This window comes from Schistocerca piceifrons, chromosome 6 (assembly GCF_021461385.2).
Source record: "Schistocerca piceifrons isolate TAMUIC-IGC-003096 chromosome 6, iqSchPice1.1, whole genome shotgun sequence".
NCBI lineage: Eukaryota > Metazoa > Arthropoda > Insecta > Orthoptera > Acrididae > Schistocerca > Schistocerca piceifrons.
The window spans coordinates 366,017,434-366,042,758 of record NC_060143.1 but is presented as its reverse complement, the minus strand read 5'-3'; the positions used below and the strand labels follow the sequence as shown (position 1 = coordinate 366,042,758).

General features: G+C 41.1%; 1 protein-coding gene across 1 annotated transcript in view; it reads left to right on the top strand.

Annotated features, from left to right (window-relative positions):
* The window catches only part of LOC124803328 (signal-induced proliferation-associated 1-like protein 2), a gene marked incomplete at its 5' end in the record, with an annotated part of 104,540 nt that overhangs the window by 12,752 nt on the left and 66,463 nt on the right, over nt 1-25,325 (top strand). Inside the window, 4 exons of the mRNA XM_047264511.1 lie at nt 16,787-16,914; nt 17,107-17,231; nt 24,237-24,475; nt 24,897-25,000. Of these exons, the coding sequence (XP_047120467.1) occupies nt 16,787-16,914; nt 17,107-17,231; nt 24,237-24,475; nt 24,897-25,000 (596 nt within the window). The remainder of the gene's footprint in view (nt 1-16,786; nt 16,915-17,106; nt 17,232-24,236; nt 24,476-24,896; nt 25,001-25,325) is intronic.

The window sequence follows — 25,325 nt, the reverse complement described above, 5'->3', positions numbered from 1 at the left end:
TCCAGACGTACATCCTCAGATATTTCTTCCTCAAATTAAGGCCGGTATTTGATATTAGTAGACTTCTCTTGTCCAGAAATGCCTTTTTTGCCATAGCGAGTCTGCTTTTGATGTCCTCCTTGCTCTGTCCGTCATTGGTTATTTTACTGCCTAGGTAGCAGAATTCCTTAACTTCATTGACTTTGTGACCATCAATCCTGATGTTAAGTTTCTCGCTGTTCTCATTTCTACTACTTCTCATTACCTTCGTCTTTCTCCGATTTACTCTCAAACCATACTGTGTACTCATTAGACTGTTCATTCCGTTCAGCAGATCATTTAATTCTTCTTCACTTCCACTCAGGATAGCAATTGTATCATTGATATCCTTTCACCTTGTATTTTAATTCCACTCCTGAACCTTTCTTTTATTTCCATCATTGCTTCCTCGATGTACAGATTGAAGAGTAGGGGCGAAAGGCTACAGCCTTGTCTTACACCCTTCTTAATACGAGCACTTCATTCTTGATCGTCCACTCTTATTATTCCCTCTTGGTTGTTGTACATATTGTATATGACCCGTCTCTCCCTATAGCTTACCCCTACAGAATCTCGAACAGCTTGCACCATTTTATATTGTCGAACGCTTTTTCCAGGTCGACAAATCCTATGAAAGTGTCTTGATTTTTCTTTAGCCTTGCTTCCATTATTAGCCGTAACGTCAGAATTGCCTCTCTCATCCCTTTACTTTTCCTAAAGCCAAACTGATCGTCACCTAGCGCATTGTCAATTTTCTTTTCTATTCTTCTGTATATTATTCTTGTAAGCAGCTTCGATGCATGAGCTGTTAAGCTGATTGTGCGAGAGGTAATTCTCGCAACTTGTCAGCTCTTGCCGTCTTCGGAATTGTGTGGATGATGCTTTTCCGAAAGTCAGATGGTATGTCGCCAGACTCATATATTCTACACACCAACGTGAATAGTCGTTTTGTTGCCACTTCCCCCAATGATTTTAGAAATTACGATGGAATGTTATCTATCCCTTCTGCCTTATCTGACCGTAAGTCCTCCAAAGCTCTTTTAAATTCCGATTCTTAAATACTGGATCCCCTATCTTTTCTAAATCGACTCTTGTTTCTTCTTCTATCACATCAGAAAAATCTTCACCCTCATAGAGGCTTTCAGTGTATTCTTTCCACCTATCTGCTGTCTCCTCTGCATTGAACAGTGGAATTTGCGTAGCACTCTTAATGTTACCACCGTTGCTTTTAATGTCACCAAAGGTTGTTTTGACTTTCCTGTATGCTGAGTCTGTCCTTCCGACAATCATATCTTTTTCAATGTCTTCACATTTTTCCTGCAGCCATTTTGTCTTAGCTTCCCTACACTTCCTATTTATTTCATTCCTCAGTGACTTGTATTTCTGTATTCCTGATTTTCCCGGAACATGTTTGTACTTCCTCCTTTCATCAATCAACTGAAGTATTTCTTCTGTTACCCATGGTTTCTTCGCAGCTACCTTCTTTGTACCTATGTTTTCCTTCCCAACTTCTGTGATGGCCCTTTTTAGAGATGTCCACTCCTCTTCAACTGTACTGCCTACTGCGCTATTCCTTATTGCTGTATCTATAGCGTTAGAGAACTTCAAACGTATCTCGTCATTCCTTAGTACTTCCGTATCCCACTTCTTTGCGTATTGATTCTTCCTGACTGTCTTTGAACTTCAGTCTACTCTTCATCACTACTATATTGTGGTCTGAGTCTATATCTGTTCCTGGGTATGCCTTACAATCCAGTATCTGATTTCGGAATCTCTGTCTGACCATGATGTAATCTAATTGAAATCTTCCCGTATCTCCCGGCCTTTTCCAAGTATAACTCCTCCTCTTGTAATTCTTGAACAGGGTATTCGCTATTACTAGCTGAAACTTGTTACAGAACTCAATTAGTCTTTCATTCCCTGTCCCAAGCCCATATTCTCCTGTAACCTTTTCCTCTACTCCTTCCCCTACAACTGCATTCCAGTCGCCCATGACTATTAGATTTTCGTCCCCCTTTACATACTGCATTACCCTTTCAATATCCTCATACACTTTCTCTATCTGTTCATCTTCAGCTTGCGACGTCGGCACGTATACCTGAACTATCGTTGTCGGTGTTGGTCTGCTGTCGATTCTGATTAGAACAACCCGGTCACTGAACTGTTCACAGAAACACACCCTCTGCCCTACCATCCTATTCATAACAAATCCTACACCTGTTATACCATTTTCTGCTGCTGTTGATATTACCCGATACTCATCTGACCTGAAATCCTTGTCTTCCTTCCACTTCACTTCACTGACCCCTACTGTATCTAGATTGAGCCTTTGCATTTCCCTTTTCAGATTTCTAGTTTCCATACCACGTTCAAGCTTCTGACATTCCACGCCCCGACTCGTAGAACGTTATCCTTTCGTTGATTGTTCAATCTTTTTCTCGTGGTAACCTCCCCCTTGGCAGTCCCCTCCCGGAGATCCGAATGGGGGACTATTCCGAAATCTTTTGCCAATGGAGAGATCATCATGACACTTCTTCAATTACAGGCCACATGTCCTGTGGATACACGTTACGTGTCTTTAATGCAGTGGTTTCCATTGCCTTCTGCATCCTCATGTCGTTGATCGTTGCAGATTCTTCCGCCTTTAGGGGCAATTTCCCACCCCTAGGACAAGAGAGTGCCCTGAACCTCTATCCGCTCCTCCGCCCTCTTTGACAAGGCCGTTGGCAGAATGAGGCTGACTTCTTATGCCGGAAGTCTTCGACTGCCAATGCCGATTATGTATGGAGAGATCATCATGACACTTCTTCAATTACAGGCCACATGTCCTGTGGATACACGTTACGTGTCTTTAATGCAGTGGTTTCCATTGCCTTCTGCATCCTCATGTCGTTGATCGTTGCAGATTCTTCCGCCTTTAGGGGCAATTTCCCACCCCTAGGACAAGAGAGTGCCCTGAACCTCTATCCGCTCCTCCGCCCTCTTTGACAAGGCCGTTGGCAGAATGAGGCTGACTTCTTATGCCGGAAGTCTTCGACTGCCAATGCCGATTATGTATGGAGAGATCATCATGACACTTCTTCAATTACAGGCCACATGTCCTGTGGATACACGTTACGTGTCTTTAATGCAGTGGTTTCCATTGCCTTCTGCATCCTCATGTCGTTGATCGTTGCAGATTCTTCCGCCTTTAGGGGCAATATCCCACCCCTAGGACAAGAGAGTGCCCTGAACCTCTATCCGCTCCTCCGCCCTCTTTGACAAGGCCGTTGGCAGAATGAGGCTGACTTCTTATGCCGTTTTGATTATGAATCAAAGACGCTACCCCTAGACCACGGGTACATAGGCCCACTTCGTGAACGTCGATATGGAGCAGGATTTTAGAATGTATATTGTGTTGGAACATTATGAATTACCTCGAAGAAAACGGTCTATTGACACACAGTCAACACGCGGTTAGAAAACAGCGTTCCTGTGAAACTCAACTAACTCTTTATTCACATAAAGTGCTGAGTGCTATTGACAAGGGATTTCAGATCAATTCCGTATTACTGGATTTCCGGAAGGCTTTTGACACTGTACCACACAAGCAACTCGTATTAAAATTGCGTGCTTATGGAATATCGTCTCAGTTATGTGACTGGACTTGTGATTTCCTGTCAGAGGTCACAGTTCGTAGTAATTGACAGAAAGTCATCAAGTAAAACAGAAGTGATTTTTGGCGTTTCCCAAGGTAGTGTTATAGGCCCTTTGCTGTTCCTTATCTATATAAACGATTTGGGAGACAATCTGAGCAGCCGTCTTTGGTTGTTTGCAGATGATGCTGTCGTTTATCGACTAATAAAGTCATCAGAAGATCAAAACAAACTGCAAAATGATTTAGAAGAAATATCGAAATGGTGTGAAAAGTGGCAGTTGACCTTAAATAACGAAAAGTGTCAGATCATCCATATGAGTGCTAAAAGGAACTCGTTAAACTTCGGTTACATGATAAATCAGCCTAATCTAAAAGCTGTAAATTCAACTAAATACCTAGTTATTACAATTATGAACAATTTAAATTGGAAAGAACACACAGAAAATGTTGTGGGGAAGGCTAACCAAAGTTTGCGTTTTATTGGCAGGACACTTAGAAAATGTAACAGACCTACTAAGGAGATTGCCTACACTATGCTTGTCCGCCCTCTTTTAGAATACTGTTGCGCGGTGTGGGATCCTTACCAGGTTGGACTGACGGAGTACATTGAAAAAGTTCCAAGAAAGGCAGCACGTTTTGTATTATCGTGAAATATGGGAGTGTCACAGAAATGATACAGGATTTGGGCTGGAAATCATTAAAAGTAAGACATTTTTCGTTGCGACGGAATCTTCTCAAGAAATTCCAATCACCAACTTTCTCCTCCGAATGCGAAAGTATTTTTTTGACACCGACCTACATAGGGAGGAACAATCACCACAATAAAATAAGGGAAATCAAAGCTCTTATGGAAAGATATAGGTGTTCATTCTTTACGCACTTTATACGAGATTGGAATAATAGAGAATTGTGAAGGTGGTTCGATGAAGCCTCTGCCAGGCACTTAAATGTGATTTGCAGAGTATCGATGTAGATGTAGATTTTTGTTTAGGAATGTGTGGTGTCTGTTCTTTGAGACATGCCCAAAAGAAAAGACACCATTCATTCATATAATTGATTTGCATAGATGAACAGTGAATCCACCTTCATTGTGGATGTACATTTACAGCCGATCTCCTGCAGGAATCTGAGTGGCGACAATGGAGGAAATGGACAGGGACTGCAGATATGTGACGTTCGGTGGTAATGTTGGTTGGCCTGAGGTGTACTGAAATACTCTGTGCAGTTGAAATTACACTGTGTGTCGTATGACGCAGTGGTTAATGCACATGCCTAGTAAGCAGTAGATCCGAGTTTGAATCCCGGTCTGGTACACATTTTCATTTGTCGCCACTGATTCTGCGTGATGTCCCGATGCAGCTGGCATCAGTAATCCCGTCCCCCTTCCCTTTTCCCGTCCCCCTTCCCTTTTCCCGTCCCAATTCAAAAGTAATAGCAGTGTGCATAACTACAATACTAGGAGAAAGGACGATCTTCACTATTCAAGATTAAATGTAACTTTGGCACAGAAAGGGGTGAATTATACTGGCACTAAAGTCTTTGGTCACTTACCAAATAGTATCAAAAGTCTGACAGATAACCAACAAGTATTTAAGAAGAAATTAAAAGAATTTCTGAATGACAACTCCTTCTACTCCATAGAGGAATTTTTAGATATAAATTAAGAAAAAAAAACAAAAATATTGAAAAAAAATAAAAAATAAAAATAAAAAATAAAGAAAAACAAAAAACACAAAAAAATAAAGTTGTTATATTAACTTAAGTATGTTGTTAAATTAACCTAATTATGTCATGTATTGGAAAATTCGACTCGTTCCACATCATTACGAAATATCGTATTCATGATCCATGGAACTAGTATTAATCTAATCTAATCTAATCTAATCTAACCTTCCCTTTTCCCGTCCCCCTTCCCTTTTCCCGTCCCCCTTCCCTTTTCCCGCCCCCCTTCCCTTTTCCCGCCCCCCTTCCCTTTTCCCGCCCCCTTCCCTTTTCCCGCCCCCCTTCCCTTTTCCCGCCCCCCTTCCCTTTTCCCGCCCCCCTTCCCTTTTCCCGCCCCCCTTCCCTTTTCCCGCCCCCCTTCCCTTTTCCCGCCCCCTTCCCTTTTCCCGCCCCCTTCCCTTTTCCCGCCCCCTTCCCTTTTCCCGCCCCCTTCCCTTTTCCCGCCCCCTTCCCTTTTCCCGCCCCCTTCCCTTTTCCCGCCCCCCTTCCCTTTTCCCGCCCCCCTTCCCTTTTCCCGCCCCCCTTCCCTTTTCCCGCCCCCCTTCCCTTTTCCCGCCCCCCTTCCCTTTTCCCGCCCCCCTTCCCTTTTCCCGCCCCCCTTCCCTTTTCCCGCTCCTCTTCCCCTTCCCTTTCCCCTTCCCCTTCCTCTTCCCCTGCCCCCTTTCCCCCTTCCCCCGCCCCCCTTCCCCTTTCCCCTGCCCCCTTCCCCTTCCTCTTCCCCTTTCTCCCACCCCCTTCCTCTTCCCCTTTCCCCCGCCCCCTTCCTCTTCCCCTTTCCCCCGCCCCCTTCCTCTTCCCCTTTCCCCCGCCCCCTTCCTCTTCCCCTTTCCCCCGCCCCCTTCCTCTTCCCCTTTCCCCCGCCCCCTTCCTCTTCCCCTTTCCCCTGCCCCCTTCCCCGCTTCCCTTCCTCTTCCCCTTCCCCTGCCCCCTTTCCCCCGCCCCCCTTCCCCCCACCCCCTTACCTTATTTTAGAAACTTCCTCACAGATTAGGTCTCGGCCTGTTTTGAATGGCCGACTGCTGCCTGTGAGGAAGTGAGGAGTGATTTGTGACTGTGGGACTTATAGGAGAAAAAATAGAACCTGGATCCTTCCACACCAAAGGGATCGACGCTAATCCTCTGGCTACGAAAGAATTCTTATAAGCTGCATTATTACTGAAATGTACCAGAAGCTATTAATGTGCCATCAGCAGTGCATTCCTTGAGGCAATGTTTAGCAGAGTGCTTTCATTTTGTACAGACACAGAGCAAATAATTGTGGAGGAAGCCTTCTGGGAAGAAAACTTGAATCATTTTAATTGGCCATTGATGTTGTGAGTTGGAAATTATTGACCTTAATCTTGTACGGAAAGGGAGAGCCAATCATGTTGATAGATGATAGTGCTTGCACATGCTACAAGGGTGGAGCCCCCACATATTTTCTGAAGTAGGAAATTGTCTTCTGGCGATAAAAAGTGAGCCACATGCGTAACAGTGTATTCTGAGTGTGAATATTCGTTCTAATTATAACAGAACTAGCGAACTGCTCCGGCTTTGCAGGGGTAACGCCAAGCACAGGTATTTGACGTAGCTGTGATTTTGTTTACAATACACTGCGTAAAGCTACGATTAAAATTCGGAGAACAACGTTAGGTAACTGAATACAAAAGTGACAATGATAGTGACATGAATTCAAGTGAAAATGAATTGCATACGGTAGTGAATAATGTATTCAGTGGAATTTTAGTGTGTTAATATTACTCTACGTCACACGTAACCGAAACGTAAAATAAGAGAGCTTGCTAGTAATGCAATGAAAAGGAAACTGAAATAAGAGCGAGAACCACGTTCAGCTTCGCAACGGAAAAAGGGAATAGAGGAACAACAGGATGAAATTAGATGACAGGAACGAGTGAGACACTCGGCAAGCAGAAACGGAGAAACTGCTGCACAAACAAGATTACTAAATGAACTAACTAGGGTTACAATTAGTTAAGTTCGTACAGGACAATGATCGCAAGAGCATGAGCAAAACAGTGTACGAGAAGTCCAAAGCAGACGTAGTAGAGATTACATTCTGCCAAGTGAAGCATTTCGTTATGATCCCACTAAAGAATACAAGTAACACAAACATGTCACTGGTTCGTGTGTGTCAGTTCTGCGGCGCTAAGTAGTTCAGTGTTCTGAGTGGAAAAACTCGAGTATCGTAGCAGCATTGGAAATGTCTCCACCAGAATGAATGACAGAGCATTTTGTTTCAAATTAGGGTATTACTTAATACTTACGTGGACTTGAGTATTTTTGAGCATCCGAGAATGTTTTCGAGCGTGAAATACTAACATTTTGACAATTTTTTTAATGTTCATGTTTACAGTGCTCATTTGATCTGGAATGGTCTCAGAAAACAAATGAAGCACGTCTTTTTCAGCTAGTATGTAAAGGTACCTGAAACGAACAAACTTGTTTGTCAAATTCGCTCTTTACTATCCACGTGTTTGTCAAATGAGCTCGCGGACATACCCGCCAGGATGTCAAATTTAACCTCATTTTCGACGCAACCATGCGTATCGCATCGCGAAGTACTTTCGACGCTAGTAGGTAATGGTACGTGATGCCATGCAAGATCGAAATTCATAATCTTCGAAATCTCCTCCAGTTGCGTGATATCTCAGAGTTCTAACTAGTAGTCTGGCAAGCAACTGGCTATTGTTTGACAAAAGCAAGCATAAACGGTGGTGTTTGTATGCCAGATCGGCCTTTCACATCTACATCTGCAATCCGCGAGCCACCTGACGGCGTGTGGCAGAGGGTACTTCAGATCCCTCTTCCCCGTACCACTCACGAATGTCGCGTCAGAAAAGTGATTGTCGGTAGCGGCTTCTGTATTAACTCTAATTACTCAAATTTTCTTGTCGTGGTCATTTCGAGTGATTTATATGGGAGGAAGTAATATATTCTCCGACTCCTCCCGGGAAGTGCTGTGTCGAAATTTCAATCTGCGCGTAATGCACAACGCCTTTCTTGTAGCGTCTGCCACTGAAGTTTCTAGAGCTGCTTCTCTGTAACGCTTTCCCGCCAACCACAAGATCCTGGGACGAAACGCTCGTGTTATACTGATGCCTTTCCACTACTTTGGTTATCACATCATCTGCCACTTCGACGTTCGTACCGTGGTTGAAAGGAGCCGTATTACGATCCTTCGCTGTGCAACAGTTTCGGAAGACCGAATTCAGTATTTAGGCCTTTTGTGTTATCTTCCGTTACGGTGTCTGTATGGCAACGAAATTTCTCACACACCGCCGTATTTGACAAACACGTTAGAGTAAACAGAACACTGCCAAATGATTTGTCAAGGACGTGTAGTCTGACAAATCGTTTGTTCGTTTGCAGTGACCGTAATAAGAAAAATGATACAAATGTGTCGTTTTAAGTGTTTGCTTATAAATTTGTTCTAATTGTTCCATTATTTTTGGCCTTAAAGAAATTACTTTCCGGGTAGCCCTCGTGGATCGACTATTAAAAAACGTAAATTGCGGCTGAATGTCACCATTGCAGCGTTAGTGTAGAACACCGGAACACCGTGTTTCTCAGGTAGAGTGGACCAGCCGATCTGTTGCAGGGCGGGCAGCGGAGCCTGATTTACAAGTGCTCAAGGTTGATCCTGCGTGGGACGGCGAGAGAGCAGGTCGGGTTCGAGTAGTAGTAACAGCAGCAGCAGCAGTCACGTTATACGAGCTCTGAGTCATGCTGATCTCGCGACGCGACTTCCGAGAGACCCTGTAGCGCGCCATTAAACCGCCAATCGGCACAGGCAGCGGCTGATGAGCCAGCTTCCTCCCAACTACTAGTGCGGAACGCAATCAGACCACCATTTGACTTTATTCCGCTGTCACTCTTTATTTCCTCTGTCGCTTGAAAGAGATAGCACAGCTTCCGACTCGAGATTTCCTTCTAGAGGCTGCTTCCGGCTGTTTGCGCTATCTTTGGTGCGCGTCTGCAGAGGTCAGCCAGACGTATGAGCCATTGTTTTAAACACTGCAAGGGCTATTAACATGCACATATAAAATGGCACGTGTATTCTCATATTACTAACACAAAATAAAATTAAAAGAGAACATGTAAATTCGACCAATAAGAGAGTCAAAAAAGTAAATGCTAAAAGGGAATAAACTGTTAAAGTTGCCAGACGATTTAAAATGCATGTTTAATAAAAATGCATTTGGCATTTTAGTGTACGTACGTACAAATATTCATATTTACGTAAACACCAGGCTTAATTCCAATTTAAACTACTGAGTGATTATAATAAAAGTGCAGCTACTCACAGGAGTCCATTGTGGGCTGTAATTAGTATATGTCAGCAAAACTAGGTTGTTATTCTAATGTGTTAATGCGTGTACGCTCGAAAAAAATTAGTTCCAATTTTGTCCACCAGGTGCAAATTTGTCGCTGTGAATGCAACGGAGGAGTGTAGAAATATTTCCATATGTAGTGGATTAGGAACAGGATGTGGGCAGAAGAGGTCAAACAAATGAGAGGCTTAGTGTTCATTATTTTATTAACTGCCACTTACGTAATTTGTTCAATACGGGCGGTGGAAATGTCGACAAGATACTGCATTCATAAAATGACATGATCAGCAGTTGCTCACAGTGGAATCTGAACAATGTGTTACTGTATACTGGCCTTCAGACCAGGTACAGACCTCGTCTGTCCCTGTGGTAAACACTTTCTTTTAGATGTCATCAGAGCCAGAAGTCACAAGGATTCAGATCAGGTAATCTTGCAGGCCATGCACCAGGAAAACCTATGAAGATTAAATTTTGTGGAAGTTTCCATTAAGCAGATCTTTCACTGTGCAGGCGACATGACGTGTTACCCCTTCTTCCACCGAAACAGTGGTTTCCTCACAGTTGCAATCTTCCAAAGCAGGAATCGTGTTGTACAAGGTAGTCTCGACTACGTGCCGACGTCACGTTACGCCTGACAGGCCCTGTAGGTGTATTATCTTCGAAGATGAGCAGACAGAGGAAAAGATGCTTGTGAGTTCACGACACAGTCACATAACAAGTATAATGGCTCTTCATGCACAAAAAGTGGTTTAACATTGTTTGTTGTTGTTGTTGTTGTTGTTGTTGTTGTGGTGGTGGTGGTCTTCAGTCCTGAGATTGGTTTGATGCAGCTCTCCATGCAACTCTATCCTGTGCAAGCTTCATCTCCCAGTACCTACTGCAACCTACATCCTTCTGAATCTGCTTAGTGTATTCATCTCTTGGTCTCCCTCTACGATTTTTACCCTCCATGCTGCCCTCCAATGCTAAATTTGTGATCCCTTGATGCCTCAAAACATGCCCTACCAACCGATCCCTTCTTCTAGTCAAGTTGTGCCACAAACTTCTCTTCTCCCCAATCCTATTCAATACCTCCTCATTTGATCTACCCACCTTATCTTCAGCATTCTTCTGTAGCACCACATTTCGAAAGCTTCTATTCTCTTCTTGTCCAATCTAGTTATCGTCCATGTTTCACTTCCATACATGGCTACATTCCATACAAATACTTTCAGAGACGACTTCCTGACACTTAAATCTATACTCGATGTTAACAAATTTCTCTTCTTCAGAAACGCTTTCCTTGCCATTGCCAGTCTACATCTTACATCCTCTCTACTTCGACCATCATCAGTTCTTTTGCTCCTCAAATAGCAAAACTCCATTACTACTTTAAGTGTCTCATTTCCTAATCTAATTCCCTCAGCATCACCCGATTTAATTTGACTACATTCCATTATCCTCGTTTTGCTTTTGTTGATGTTCATCTTATATCCTCCTTTCAAGACACTGTCCATTCCGTTCAACTGCTCTTCCAAGTCCTTTGCTGTCTCTGACAAAATTACAATGTCATCGGCGAACCTCGAAGTTTTTACTTCTTCTCCATGAATTTTAACACCTACTCCGAATTTTTCTTTTGTTTCCTTTACTGCTTGCTCAATATACAGATTGAATAACATCGGGGAGAGGCTACAACCCTGTCTCACTCCCTTCCCAACCACTGCTTCCCTTTCATGCCCCTCGACTCTTATAACTGCCATCTGGTTTCTGTACAAATTGTAAATAGCCTTTCGCTCCCTGTATTTTATACCTGCCACCTTCAGAATGTGAAAGAGAGTATTCCAGTGAACATTGTCAAAAGCTTTCTCTAAGTCTACAAATGCTAGAAACGTAGGTTTGCCTTTTCTTAATCTTTCTTCTAAGATAAGTCGTAAGGTTAGTATTGCCTCACGTGTTCAACATTTCTACGGAATCCAAACTGATCGTCCCCGAGGTCCGCTTCTACCAGTTTTTCCATTCGTCTATAAAGAATTCGTGTTAGTATTTTGCAGCTGTGACTTATTAAACTGATAGCTCGGTAATTTTCACATCTGTCAACACCTGCTTTCTTTGGGATTGGAATTATTATATTCTTCTTGAAGCCTAAGGGTACTTTGCATGTCTCGTACATCTTGCTCACCAGATGGTAGAGTTTTCTTAGGACTGGCTCTCCCAAGGCCATCAGTAGTTCTAATGGAATGTTGTCTACTCCCGGGGCCTTGTTTCGACTGAGGTCTTTCAGTGCTCTGTCAAACTCTTCACGCAGTATCTTATCTCCCATTTCGTCTTCATCTACATCCTCTTCCATTTCCATAATATTGTCCTCAAGTACATCGCCCTTGTATAAACCCTCTGTATACTCCTTCCACCTTTCTGCCTTCCCTTCTTTGCTTAGAACTGGGTTGCCATCTGAGCTCTTGATATTCATACAAGTGGTTCTCTTTTCTCCAAAGGTCTCTTTAATTTTCCTGTAGGCAGTATCTATCTTACCCCTAGTGAGACAAGCCTCTACATCCTTACATTTGTCCTCCAGCCATCCCTGCTTAGCCATTTTGCACTTCCTGTCGATCTCATTTTTGAGACGTTTGTATTCCTTTTTGCCTGCTTCATTTACTGCATTTTTATATTTTCTCCTTTCATCAATTAAATTCAATATTTCTTCTGTTACCCAAGGATTTCTACTAGTCCTCGTCTTTTTACCTATTTGATCCTCTGCTGCCTTTACTACTTCATCCCTCACAGCTACCCATTCTTCTTCTACTGTATTTCTTTCCCCCATTCCTGTCAATTGTTCCCTTATGCTCTCCCTGAAACTCTCTACAACCTCTGGTTCTTTCAGTTTATCCAGGTCCCATCTCCTTAGATTCCCACCTTTTTGCAGTTTCTTCAGTTTCAATCTGCAGTTCATAACCAATAGATTGTGGTCAGAGTCCACATCTGCCCCTGGAAATGTCTTACAGTTTAAAACCTGGTTCCTAAATCTCTGTCTAACCATTATATAATCTATCTGATACCTTTTAGTATCGCCAGGATTCTTCCAGGTATACAACCTTCTTTTATGATTCTTGAACCAAGTGTTAGCTATGATTAAGTTATGCTCTGTGCAAAATTCTACAAGGCGGCTTCCTCTTTCATTTCTTCCCCCCAATCCATATTCACCTACTATGTTTCCTTCTCTCCCTTTTCCTACTGACGAATTCCAGTCACCCATGACTATTAAATTTTCGTCTCCCTTCACTACCTGAATAATTTCTTTTATCTCGTCATACATTTCATCAATTTCTTCATCATCTGCAGAGCTAGTTGGCATATAAACTTGTACTACTGTAGTAGGCACGGGCTTTGTGTCTATCTTGGCCACAATAATGCGTTCACTATGCTGTTTGTAGTAGCTAACCCGCACTCCTATTTTTTTATTCATTATTAAACCTACTCCTGCATTACCCCTATTTGATTTTGTATTTATAACTCTGTATTCACCTGACCAGAAGTCTTGTTCCTCCTGCCACCGAACTTCACTAATTCCCACTATATCTAACTTTAACCTATCCATTTCCCTTTTTAAATTTTCTAACCTACCTGCCCGATTAAGGGATCTGACATTCCACGCTCCGATCCGTGGAACACCAGTTTTCTTTCCCCTGATAACGGCGTCCTCTTCAGTAGTCCCCGCCCGGAGATCCGAATGGGGGACTATTTTACCTCCGGAATATTTTACCCAAGAGGACGCCATCATCATTTAATCATACAGTAAAGCTGCATGTCCTCAGGAAAAATTATGGCTGTAGTTTCCCCTTGCTTTCAGCCGTTCGCAGTACCAGCACAGCAAGGCCATTTTGGTTTATGTTACAAGGCCAGATCAGTCAATCATCCAGACTGTTGCCCCTGCAACTACTGAAAAGGCTGCTGCCCCTCTTCAGGAACCACATGTTTGTCTGGCCTCTCAGCAGATACCCCTCCGTTGTGGTTGCACCTACGGTACGGCCATCTGTATCGCTGAGGCACGCAAGCCTCCCCACCAACGGCAAGGTCCATGGTTCATGGGGGGGTTTAACATTACCTACCCAAAATTCGGCAGTTCTGTGCATTCAAAGCACCCGGTAGTGTAAAATGTGCCTCGTCACTCCATATTGCCTGGCCAAATCTCATAAACTTCTGTCTGTGCCAGGGATCGAAGAGCAAATTCTGAATGTTGCTGCAGTTCATGAGATTCGACTTGCTGCACCATCTGGTTCTTGTTCGAGTATTAGTGTAAAATAGACCACAAAACTTTCCATACAGTTGACCATGGGATGGACCTTTCTCGTGACACTGCCTGTGTATAAGCACTATTCGGGGCACACGCTGTATGGCCAGTTACAGCAACATAGTTTCCACCGGGATAGGTGTTCCAGGTGCCACAAAAGTTGACCCGCATTTTTTAATTCCATTATCGTTTTCATTAAACCATTTAATGACATCGGGCTTCTCATCAGGCCTATCAGTCGGCTATACTTTCTGAAGGCAGCATTGTAAATGCTGCTGTTCGTATAATGTTTCACTTAACAGCTCACTGTCTGTCTTCTGGATAGCCATATTGTTAACTCACATTATGGATTGTCAAATGGCAGTATGGTCATCTTACCATAAAGTGTACAGCACCAGATTTGCAACTGCTGACCGAAATTGGAACTTTTTTCCAGGATAAATCGGTTTCACATTAATGCATTAGCATATCTTCAAAGTTTCACTACCATAAACTAATCACAGCCCACACTGGAGCTCCGTGAGTAGCTGCACTTTAATTATAACTGCTTGGTACAAAAGTACCCTGTATATCAATGTGAAGTACATGGCAGAGGGTAGTTAACAATCCATTGTACTGTATGTGATTGAATGGGCATTTGAAATGACTTCCATGGTATAATTTGTTTTGAATAAGTTTGTTTATGTTAACTCATGGAAACATTCCATACGCTGTCACGAAAAACGCAACATTTCAATTTCTTAATTTTTAAAGTTTACCTTTTTTACGACACTAATCTAGTATTTTACGTTAAAATATTATGGTACGGTCCCATCTAGGTGTGGTGTAATAATGAAAAAGATTATTAAAAACATTGACGGGAGTACGGAAATAACACAAATGGATTCACACTTCAAGCTAATTTTGAGGAAGCTCATAGATGTAATGCATCTGTTTTGAGTTTTGAACAATCACAGCCCTGTCTTCACATCTTCAAAAGTGTATCTTCTCGTCCTCGTTCTACACCAATTAGTGTGTCTAACCTTACAGGTACACTCCTGATGGATGCTAAAATGTGCTATTGGGTCTCTGAATAGCACTGACAAGCCCGTCTCCCCAAACATCCTCTATAGGATTCGAATTGGGGCTTCAAACCAGACCAAGCTTCATCCACTAGCTCCTACAAAAAATTGTCACGCAGTAGTGTACCTCCTTTAGAAATATAAAGTGCCATCCCTCAATTAAAGAGGTAATTAAATGACATTTCGCATTTTTCGTGCCAGACAGTGTGTATATTTTGCAGTAAAATGTTTCGTAGCTAATTTAAGTCAAAACAGTTGCCACTAGTTTCTCCGATAAATTGATTATATTTATGTTCTCTTAGGTTGTTTTTTTTTTGGGGGGGGGGGGGATAAACAAAGAATTGTGAAAGCAAATGGAGGATAAACACAATGGCTGGTTTATGGCCCAACAAACACAAGCCGCCGTTTGGGCTGCCAGAGTTGACACAACTTAAAGATTTCTAATATACAGGATGTAACACAAAACCGTTTTATGGAAATGGTGTTAGATAGCTTTAGTAAATGTTACGAACTGATTTATGTGATTCACAGCTGTAACAGTAAATCTCATTAGGGACGATCAATTTCATTCTAGGATCAGACCACCATCGGGTACAGAAACCATCGCAGTTACGCATTTGCGTAATTGGCATAATGATTATCAGATGTATGTTGTCCCATCTTTTATACTGGCTGTAAATACATTGTTCTGTCCATTTAACCTCATACGTGTGTTTGTGGGGTTTAATTATTCTCTGAACAAAGCGACGCGCAGCTGAAACGGTTTTTGGACCCTTGATGATCTGATCGTAGACCGAAATCAATTCTCTCTATTAAAATATACCGTTACAGCTGTGAATTCAATAATGCAGTTTTTAACATGTATCAAAATTGGTAATGGCCGTTTAGGGTTCCCAAGCACAAGATTTGTATATTAGTGCGTATAACAAGTAGCTAAAACTGACATGGCGGAATGTGTATGGGGGAATTGGGGAGGCAGGGGTCGCATCAAATAAATCGCTTGTGTGGGGAAAATATTTCTGAACCGGCCATGATACAGACTGCAGACGAAAACCACTCAATCTATGTGGCTGAGACTATCGCAGTCTTGCAAGAGTCGGACAAACTCATCCTTTGTTAATATTTCAGATTCTGAGAGTGAACAACAAGCACTACGTAAAGTCTCTGGACTGAAGACCACGACGACGACGATGACGACGACGACAACAACAACCACCTACTAAAAATCACTTTCACTGGCTTTATACAGTAATCTGTATCTTTTGATTGACAGATGAGTTCTGACCTTTTTCTTAGACCACAATGCAGTTGGTTTGCAGTGATTCATTACCACTGCAATGCCAGTCCTATCTTCTGGTAGTCACTGGCCGTTGGCTAAGTGTGTGATCTGGTGAATGGCAGGGTTGAGAGATGGATCCAGCTTGAGCTATCCTCATGATGTTCAGCTGAATTCAGTTAGCTTTGTGTGTTTTAGGAACTCTTTGTTTCACTTTCACTAATCACAACAACTGAAAATGAATTACAGCATGTCACTTGGACAAATTTGCTCTTAATCTTCAAAATAGTTCGTTCTCTCTCTCTCTCTCTCTCTCTCTCTCTCTCTCTCTCTCTCTCTGTCTGTCTGTCTGTCTGTCTGTCTGTCTGTCTGTCTCTCTCTCTGTCTCTCTCTCTCTGTCTCTCCCCCCTCCCCACCCCTTCCCCACCAATAACAGAGTAATCACCATAAGTGATCTAATTTTCTTATTTTTCTCAGAGCATCAAAACTGGTTTGGTGTGGATGAAAACCTTGGACCAATTGCTGTAAGTCTGAGGAGAGAACGATTAGAGAGGGGAGAAGCATCACCTTCGTATCTTTATAGGCTGCTTATCAGGACAACTGAGGTAAGCAAAAATAATGTTAGTTATTTACAGGGAAATAATCCTTTCACCAGTTATAATCAATATTTTTTTTCTGTTAAGTTTGTCTTCAGTGTATGATTCATATATAGTTTCATTAATTCATACACATAGGAGGGCACACAATTGTTAGTAATACAAATGTTTCATGTAAGTTATATTTTTCTTTCTTTGCAGCTCCTAACACTGAGAGGATCTGTTCTAGAGGATGCAATACCAAACATTAAACCTTCAAATAGTAACAAGGGAATGTGTACAAAGGAAGTACTGGAATACATAGCACCTGAAATACAATTGTCATGGTAAGAACCAATTTTATACTCACTGAGTTTTCTTTTCTGACATTGTGTAAGAAAATACACATCTAGTGATTGCTACAATAATACGTAGACAGCTATATTGTAATCTTGTAATTTGCTGCAATAGGCATTCATGGATCTTAGCTGTATGGTAAGGATAGAGGTTTTATTGAGTCATCAGTCATCTGACTAGTTTGATGCAGCCCACCATGAATTCCTCTCCTTTGCCAACTTCTTTATTTCAGAGTAGCACTTGCAAACCTACGTTCTCAATTATTTGCTGGATGTATTCCAATCTCTGTCTTCCTCTACAGTTTTTGCTCTCTACAGCTTCCTCTAGTACCATGGAAGTCATTCCATGATGTCTTAACTGATGTCCTATCTTCTGCCTCCTTCTCCTTGTCAGTGTTTTCCACATATTCTTTTTCTCTCTGATTCCATGCAGGACCACCTCATTCTTTATCTTATCAGTCCACGTAATTTTCAACACTCATCTGTAGCATCACATCTCAAATTTCCCACTGTCTAAATTTCACTGCCATAAAATGTACATTCTCAGAAATTTCTTCCACAAATTAAGGCCTATGTTTGATACTAGTGTAGACTTCTCTTGTTCAGGAATGCTGTTTTTGCCAGTGCTCGTCTGATTTTGATGTCTTCCTTGCTCTGTCCGTCATTGATTATTTTACTGCATAGGTAGCAGAATTCATTAACTTCATCTACTTCGTAACCATCAATCCTGATAAGTTTCTCACTGTTTTCATTTCTGCTACTTCTCATTACTTTTGTCTCTCTTCAGTTTACTCTCAATCCATATTCTGTACTCATTAGACTGTTCATTCCATTCAGCGGTTCATGTAAGTCTCCTTCACTTTCAATCCAGATAGCCCACGTCATCAACAGATTGTATCATTGATATCCTTTCACCTTGAGTTTTAATTCCACTCTGGTGTGTTTTTTTGGTCATTGCTTCGTCGATGAACAGATTGTGAACAGTAGGGGTGAAAGACTATATCCCAGTCTTACACCCTTCTTAATCCGAGCACTTTGTTCTTGGTCATCTACTCTTACTCTTATTATTCCCTTTTGGATCTTGTACATATTGTATATTACCCTGTAGCTTACCCATATTTTTCACAGAATTTCGAACATGGTGCACCATTTTACATTGTCAAAAGTTTTTTCCCAGTTGACAAAACCTGTGAATGTATCTTGATTTTTTTTCTTTAGTCCTGCTTCCATTATCAACCGTAAGGTCAGAATTGGCTCTCTGGTGCCTTTACCATTCCTGAAGCCAAACCGATCGTCATCTAACACACCGTCAATTTTCTTTTCTAGTCTTCCGTTTATTATTCTTGTCAGCAGCTTGGATGTTTGAGCTGTTAAGCTCACTGTGTGATAATTCTCACACTTCTCAGCTCCTGCAGCCTTAGAAATTGTGTGGATGAAATTTTTTCAGGTCAGTCGGTCACTAGACTCATACATTCTGCACACCAACTTGAATAGTCAGTTTGTTGCAACTTCCCCAATGATAGCAATTCTGATGGAATGTTATCCATCCCTTCTGCCTTTTTTTATCTTAAATACTCCAAAGCTCTCTTAAATTCTGATTCTAATACTGGATCCCCCATCTCTTCTAGATTGACTCCTGTTTCTTCTTCAATCACATCAGACAAATATTACCCCTCATAGAGGCTTTCGGTGTACTCTTTCCACCTATTCGCTCTATCCTCTGCATTTAACAGTGTAATTCCAATTGCACTCTTAACCCTAGCATTACCAACGGGGGGGCCTCGTAGGCCCACTGACTCAGTTTTTCTATGTTGTATCCGCACCCTTTGATATATGAACTTGAAAGCAAAGGTAATTGTTCGTTATTGAATGTACTATTGAGTCATTACAGAATTTCAGAATAAAAATGTAATTAAAATTCATTTACTTGATTTAATTCTCTGTGGGCCTTAGAAGCCCACCCGTTGGTAATAGCAAGGAAAGATTTACGAGGTTGAGTCTCTCGTTTCAAATTCTTACCATGAAACGAATTTTGGCATTGTTGCCTTCAGACATATTATTATGAAGCGGACCATTGTTATTTTCAGTGTTTCTGCTGCTGTTGAACCAGCAACATGAGTAGACATCGTTTACGTGACAGTTCCATTGAAAGAGTGCTAGAAGAAGTTTTGAACGAATCAGATTTAGAGGAAAGTGAAGTGGATGATGATGTGGAAGAAATTAGAACTGATTCATCGTCTGAGAATGAAGATGAGGTTGAAGCCAATCCACCAGATGATAATGATACGGAATGTGATAAATCCATTGCAAAAAGTGGACGAGAGTATATTACGAAGCCATCTCGACAATATCGGCGTTCTGTACAAAATATAGTGCGAGAAAGAATGGGGCTAGGACAACAAGGAAGAATTGCGTCTCCGAAAGAGGCTATAGAGCTCTTTTTTACACCTCAAATTATGAATCTAATAAAACTACACTCAAATGAAGAGGCTTCTCGAGTAGGTATTCAGCACACAGATGAAGATGAGTTATTTTGTTATATAGGACTCTTGCTAATCATGGGTTCAAATCATGACAATAAGATACCTGTCCAAGATTTATGGTCTTTGCTTCAGGGCCGACAAGTGTACTATGGATCAATGAGTCGGACCCGATTTTTCGAATTGACTAAAATATTGAGGTTTGATGATAAGAACACAAGAGAAATTCGTCGCCAGACTGACAAGTTTGCTCCAATGAGGGAAATTTTTGAAAGCTTCAATTCTTCACTTCCATTGTATTTCATTCCTGGTCTACATACAACAGTGGATGAGATGTTGTCTTTGTTCCGTGGTCGCTGTCCATTCAAGGTGTTTCTAAAAGAAAAACCTGGAAAATACGGCATTCTAATTCGAATGCTGTCTGATTCTGAGACTAGATATGTGATCAGCATGGACATCTATACAGGCAAGTCAGGAAATACACAGCATTCAAATGGACCGATGGAAATTGTAAAGAGACTAATAAAACCTATTGAAAAATCAGGCCGTAATGTTACCACAGATCGGTACTATACTTCAGTGGAGCTTGCTGAGACTCTATGGAATGATTTTCACCTCACACTTGTTGGCACCCTACAGTCTAACAGACGACACATACCTGAAGAGCTGAAGACTACAACTGGCCGCAGTTTACACTCTTCCATCTTTGCTTATACTGACCCTCAGACACAGAGGCCACCAGTTACTCTTGCATCAACGCTAGTCCGCGAGAAGCCAAAACGACTGCTGTTGATGCTTTCAACTTATCACCCAGAAGGGGTGTTGAATGAAGACTCAAAAAAGACTAACATAAATCTTTTTTATAATTCTACAAAGGGAGGCGTGGACACCATAGACCAGATGGCAAGACACTACAGCACAAAGAGAGGAAAAAGAAGATGGCCTTTGTCCCTCTTCTACACACTCATTGACATAGCAGCAATAAATGCATATTCACTCTTCCTCCTCAACTTTCCGAATTGGAAAAAGAATTTGCTAAACTGCAGAAGAGTTTTTATCACTAACTTAGGTCTCGAACTAATAAGATCTCAAGTAGATAAACGGGCACAAAATTTGTATGGACTTCAGAAGCCAGTAATAATGGCAATGGAAAGCATCACACAACGGAAGCTCAGCTGCTCTGTAGAACCATCATCCTCAACAGCAGAACCAGGAACACGTGGACGGTGCCACCTATGCTGCCAAGAAGCTGCATCTAAGAAGATCAAGTACAACAAGCTGGGAAAGTCAACTGTTACCTGCTCTCAGTGCCACAAACACGTCTGTGGGAAACACTGCAGGAAGACAGTGTTGTGTGAAAAATGCGTTGCACAATGAGACAGTAAATTTTGTTTGCTTCATGTAGTGTATCGAGTTAAAAAAGTCGTTTTTATAAGAAAACACTATTTTGAAACATTATTCCAAAAAATATATAAACTGAATCTCGTTATTTGTTCATTTTATTCCTATTATAATAACATCTTTTATTATCCAGTATCCAGTATACAGAGGTATCAGAAGTAAATAAACTTGATTTATGATAAAATAAATTGTGGTATTCTTTATGGGCCTTTGAGGCCCCCCCCCCCCCCCCTCCCTCCGTTGGTATAACATGTAACAAAAAATACGTTGGTCATGCTAGGGTTAATGTTACCACCCTTGGTCAGTCCTTCCAACAATCTCTTTTTTTATTTTTATTTTATTATTTTATTTCTTAACATTTTTCATGCAGCTGTTTGATCATAGCTTCCCTGCACTTCCTGTTTATTTCATTCCTCAGTGACCTGTATTTCTGTATTCCTGAATTTCCCTGAACATTTGTGTACTTCCTTCTTTCATCGATCGACAGAATGGTCTCTTTGCAGTTACCTTCTTTGTACCTGTGTTTTTCATTTCAACTTCTGTGATTGCTCTTTTTAGAGGCGTCCATTTTTCTTAAACTGTACTGCCAACTGAGTGATTCCCTATTGCTGTATGTACACCCTTAGAGAACTTCAAGCCTATCTCATCATTCCTTAGCACTTCCGCGCTCCACTTCCGTGCATATTGACTCTTTCTGATTAATCTCTTAAACTTCAGCCTACTCTTCATCACTATTACATTGTGATCTGAGTCTGTATCAGCTCCTGGGTACGCCTTACAATACAGTATCTGATCTTGGAATCTCTGTCTGACCATGATGTAATTTAATTGAAATCTTTCCATATCACCTGGCCTTTCCCAAGTATACTTCCTGCACTTTTGATTCTTGAACAGTGTTCTGTTACTAACTGAAATTTATTACACAACTCAATTAGTCTTTCTCCTACCTCCTCGTCCCAAGCTCGTGTTCTCCTGTAACCTTTTCTTCTCCTCCTTCCCCTACAACTGCATACCAGTCTCCCATTGCTATTAGACTTTCATCTCCCTTTACATACTGTATTAACCATCTCTACATCCACATCTTCAGCGTGCGATGTCGGCACGTGTGCCTGAACTATCATTGTCGGTGTTGGTTTGCTTTCGACTCTAATAAGAGCAACCCTGTTACTGAACTGTTCACAGTAGCACACTCTCTGCCCTATCTTCCTATTCATAACAAATCCTATCCCTGTTATACCATTTTCTGCTGCTGTTGATAACACACTATACTCATCTGACCAGAAATGCTTGTCTTCTTTCCATTTCCCTTTTCAGATTTTCTAGTTTCCCTATAATATTTAAGCTCCTGACATTCCACACTCCCATGCATAAACATAAGTTACAAACCTATAGGGTGTTTCAGAGAATGTGTGTGTTTTTTGAATACCTATGACTAGGAAACTTGGGACACACATTTACGAAACTCTCACATCTATATTTCTTGGTTCTGTGGTGGTGTTGGTGCATAAACATTGTCCTTAATGAAATTCTGTAGGAAGAAATTGCAAGGTGTTAAATTCAGTGACTGTGGAGGCCAGCTGAGAAGTGCTAAGTCGCTGGCTGTTTGACAACCAATCCAACAGATTGGCGGAGTTTGTCAAATATTCATACACTTGGTGACTTCAGGGAGCCGGTGCTTGTTGAAAAATGTTGTCCTCACTCAGCCTTGGAAACAACTTGTAACAAAACAAGATAATGCCGGCAGTTAACTATTTCCATCAAAGAAGAATGGGGTATAAACAGAAGAGTGGAATATTGCACAAAAAAAGAAATGGACTTTGGGTGAATCTCATATATGTGCATATGGGTTCTATAGGTCCCAGATTCGAACATTGTGTTTGTTTACTTTCCCCTAAGGTGGTAAGTCACTTCATCACTGAAAATTATAAGTTGCATGAAAGTGTTATTGTCAATAGCATTCTGAAACTTGCCAGAAAATGCTACATTTTTGCATTTGGTATCATGATGTAGAGCCTGTAACAACCCTAACTTGTACGGCTTGATAGCCAATCGATGTCTCAAAACATGCCAAATTGTTGTAGGCAGTTGTATTTCCTGCCTCGCATGAGGAGTTGATTTTTTGGTAAGACTATGTTGGAAAGAAATTTGAATATACATCTCATTTTTGTCAGACAGGAGGGCAGCCAGGATTCTTTCCTTCACATAAGCATTTCGTGTCCACATTGTTGATACCAAGTGCATATGTGCCATCCATTTGGAGGATCAATTTGGTACCTCAGCCTGAAATGTGTTTGCACTGTAGTCATAGAATTACACTTCACAAACAACAGAGTATTTTTGCTGTGGTGTAGCAGTTTTGCAGTGTGTGATGGTAACCAAACAACCATAAGACAACGGACATTGAGTGAAAATAAACTAGATGATGTATTCATCCCTCCAATAACAGAGGTGTGGCACAGTGATGGATAGTTTTGACAACATAATACTTTGTAATAAATATTCATCTTGAAATGCCCTGTACTTATGGCATGAAACATATCAAAATTGAATTACTGTAACGTTGACTGCAGCAGGTGAATTAGAAGGAAACACTTAGGCTTGCCAGTAGGTATTGGTAACTGTTGTTTCTATTTAAAATGCTATCCACAGAAAGACAAGATGGTAGTTGTACAACCATATTGGTGCAAAAAACTTTAGTTAATATGCAAGTTTCTGTTAATTTGTTGTTGATAAGAAAGAACAGCAACACTTGATGGGGAGAAAGCAAGTATTTTACAGTCAGAGACATGGGCGTGTAAATGGCTTGTTGTGTGGATTCTTGTTAAGTTAAACATTACATTCTCATTTGTAGTGTATAAATAGTTTATAGTCTTTTAATTTTTCTTTGCTGTTCAGTCATTTGTGTTCAAAGTTAAAATTTTATCTCTTTTTCCCTTTGCTTTACAGTTGAGATATAGATTGTGACATTCAAAACTGTGCTTGTGGTTTCTAAAACAACGCAAATGTAATTCAGTGTGAATTTAATGAATGAACATAGTTCATTTTAATGTACAAAAATATTGGAAAATTACTTTATTGAAACAAGTTGAATTTTATTATTTTGCTACGGTTACAGCCTGCGTCTTGGGATTGCATCACCTCAGACAGAAGCGCAGCTATTGAAACTCGATGAACAGGCATTAATAAGACACTACAAAGTTGGTGTGCTTTATTGCCGAGCAGGGCAGTCTTCTGAAGAAGACATGTACAATAATGAGGATGCAGGTCCTGCGCTGGTAGAGTTCCTCGACACTGTAGGTCAGCGAGTAAGACTGCGTGGTTTCGACAAATATCGAGCTGGACTTGACAACAAGAGTAAGTACTCTGTGAAATGATGTGTTGTCATCAACTTTTGATGAAAGGCCCTTGTTACTCATTTTGTTTAAGGAAAAAACTCTCGAGACCTAAAACGCAATTTGTTCTAGTGACTTAAATGTGCTTGGTGTATTGATGTATGTAATTTCACATCATTAATAAGTGCCATGTATATTATGTAAACTTTTTAGAGTAACTGACAATGAACTATCAAACTGCAATACAAGCTGTCCTCCATGTATATGTGGTGACACTTCCTCATGAGTTTCCATTTTAAAATTTGCTATGATATCTCCTGATGTGTTGCTAGCAATATGACATGTTACTAACCTATAAATCGGATAATTCCTTCAGGACTATAATATTTAAGAGGAAACAATGTTCCATGTCATATTTTACATAAATGTTTATTTTTTTCTAGCGGACTCGACCGGTCTCTACTCCGTATATGCTCAGTATCAAGACTGTGAAATAATGTTCCACGTATCCACATTACTGCCCTTCACACCAAACAATAGGCAGCAGGTAAGATAAATGATTATTCAGATAGTCAAAAGTTTTAATTGATCTTGATAATGCTTTGTGTTTTATCAGTTTTTGATGAACTATGCCACTTGTTTAATTGTTGTAAAAGTAGACATTCATTCAGTTTTTGCTTAAGAGTGATTAATTCCATTGATAACAATAAAATAACACAAACACACCACTGTACAAGGTCTTCAAATGTTTTTGAGTTTGTCACTACACAGGCGCCAATGGATCAGTACTTTTTGGGAGATGAGACAGTGGTAAAACTATGCACTGTTTAACATGTAGTAGCATAAATCATCCATTCTGCCATGGTGGCTAA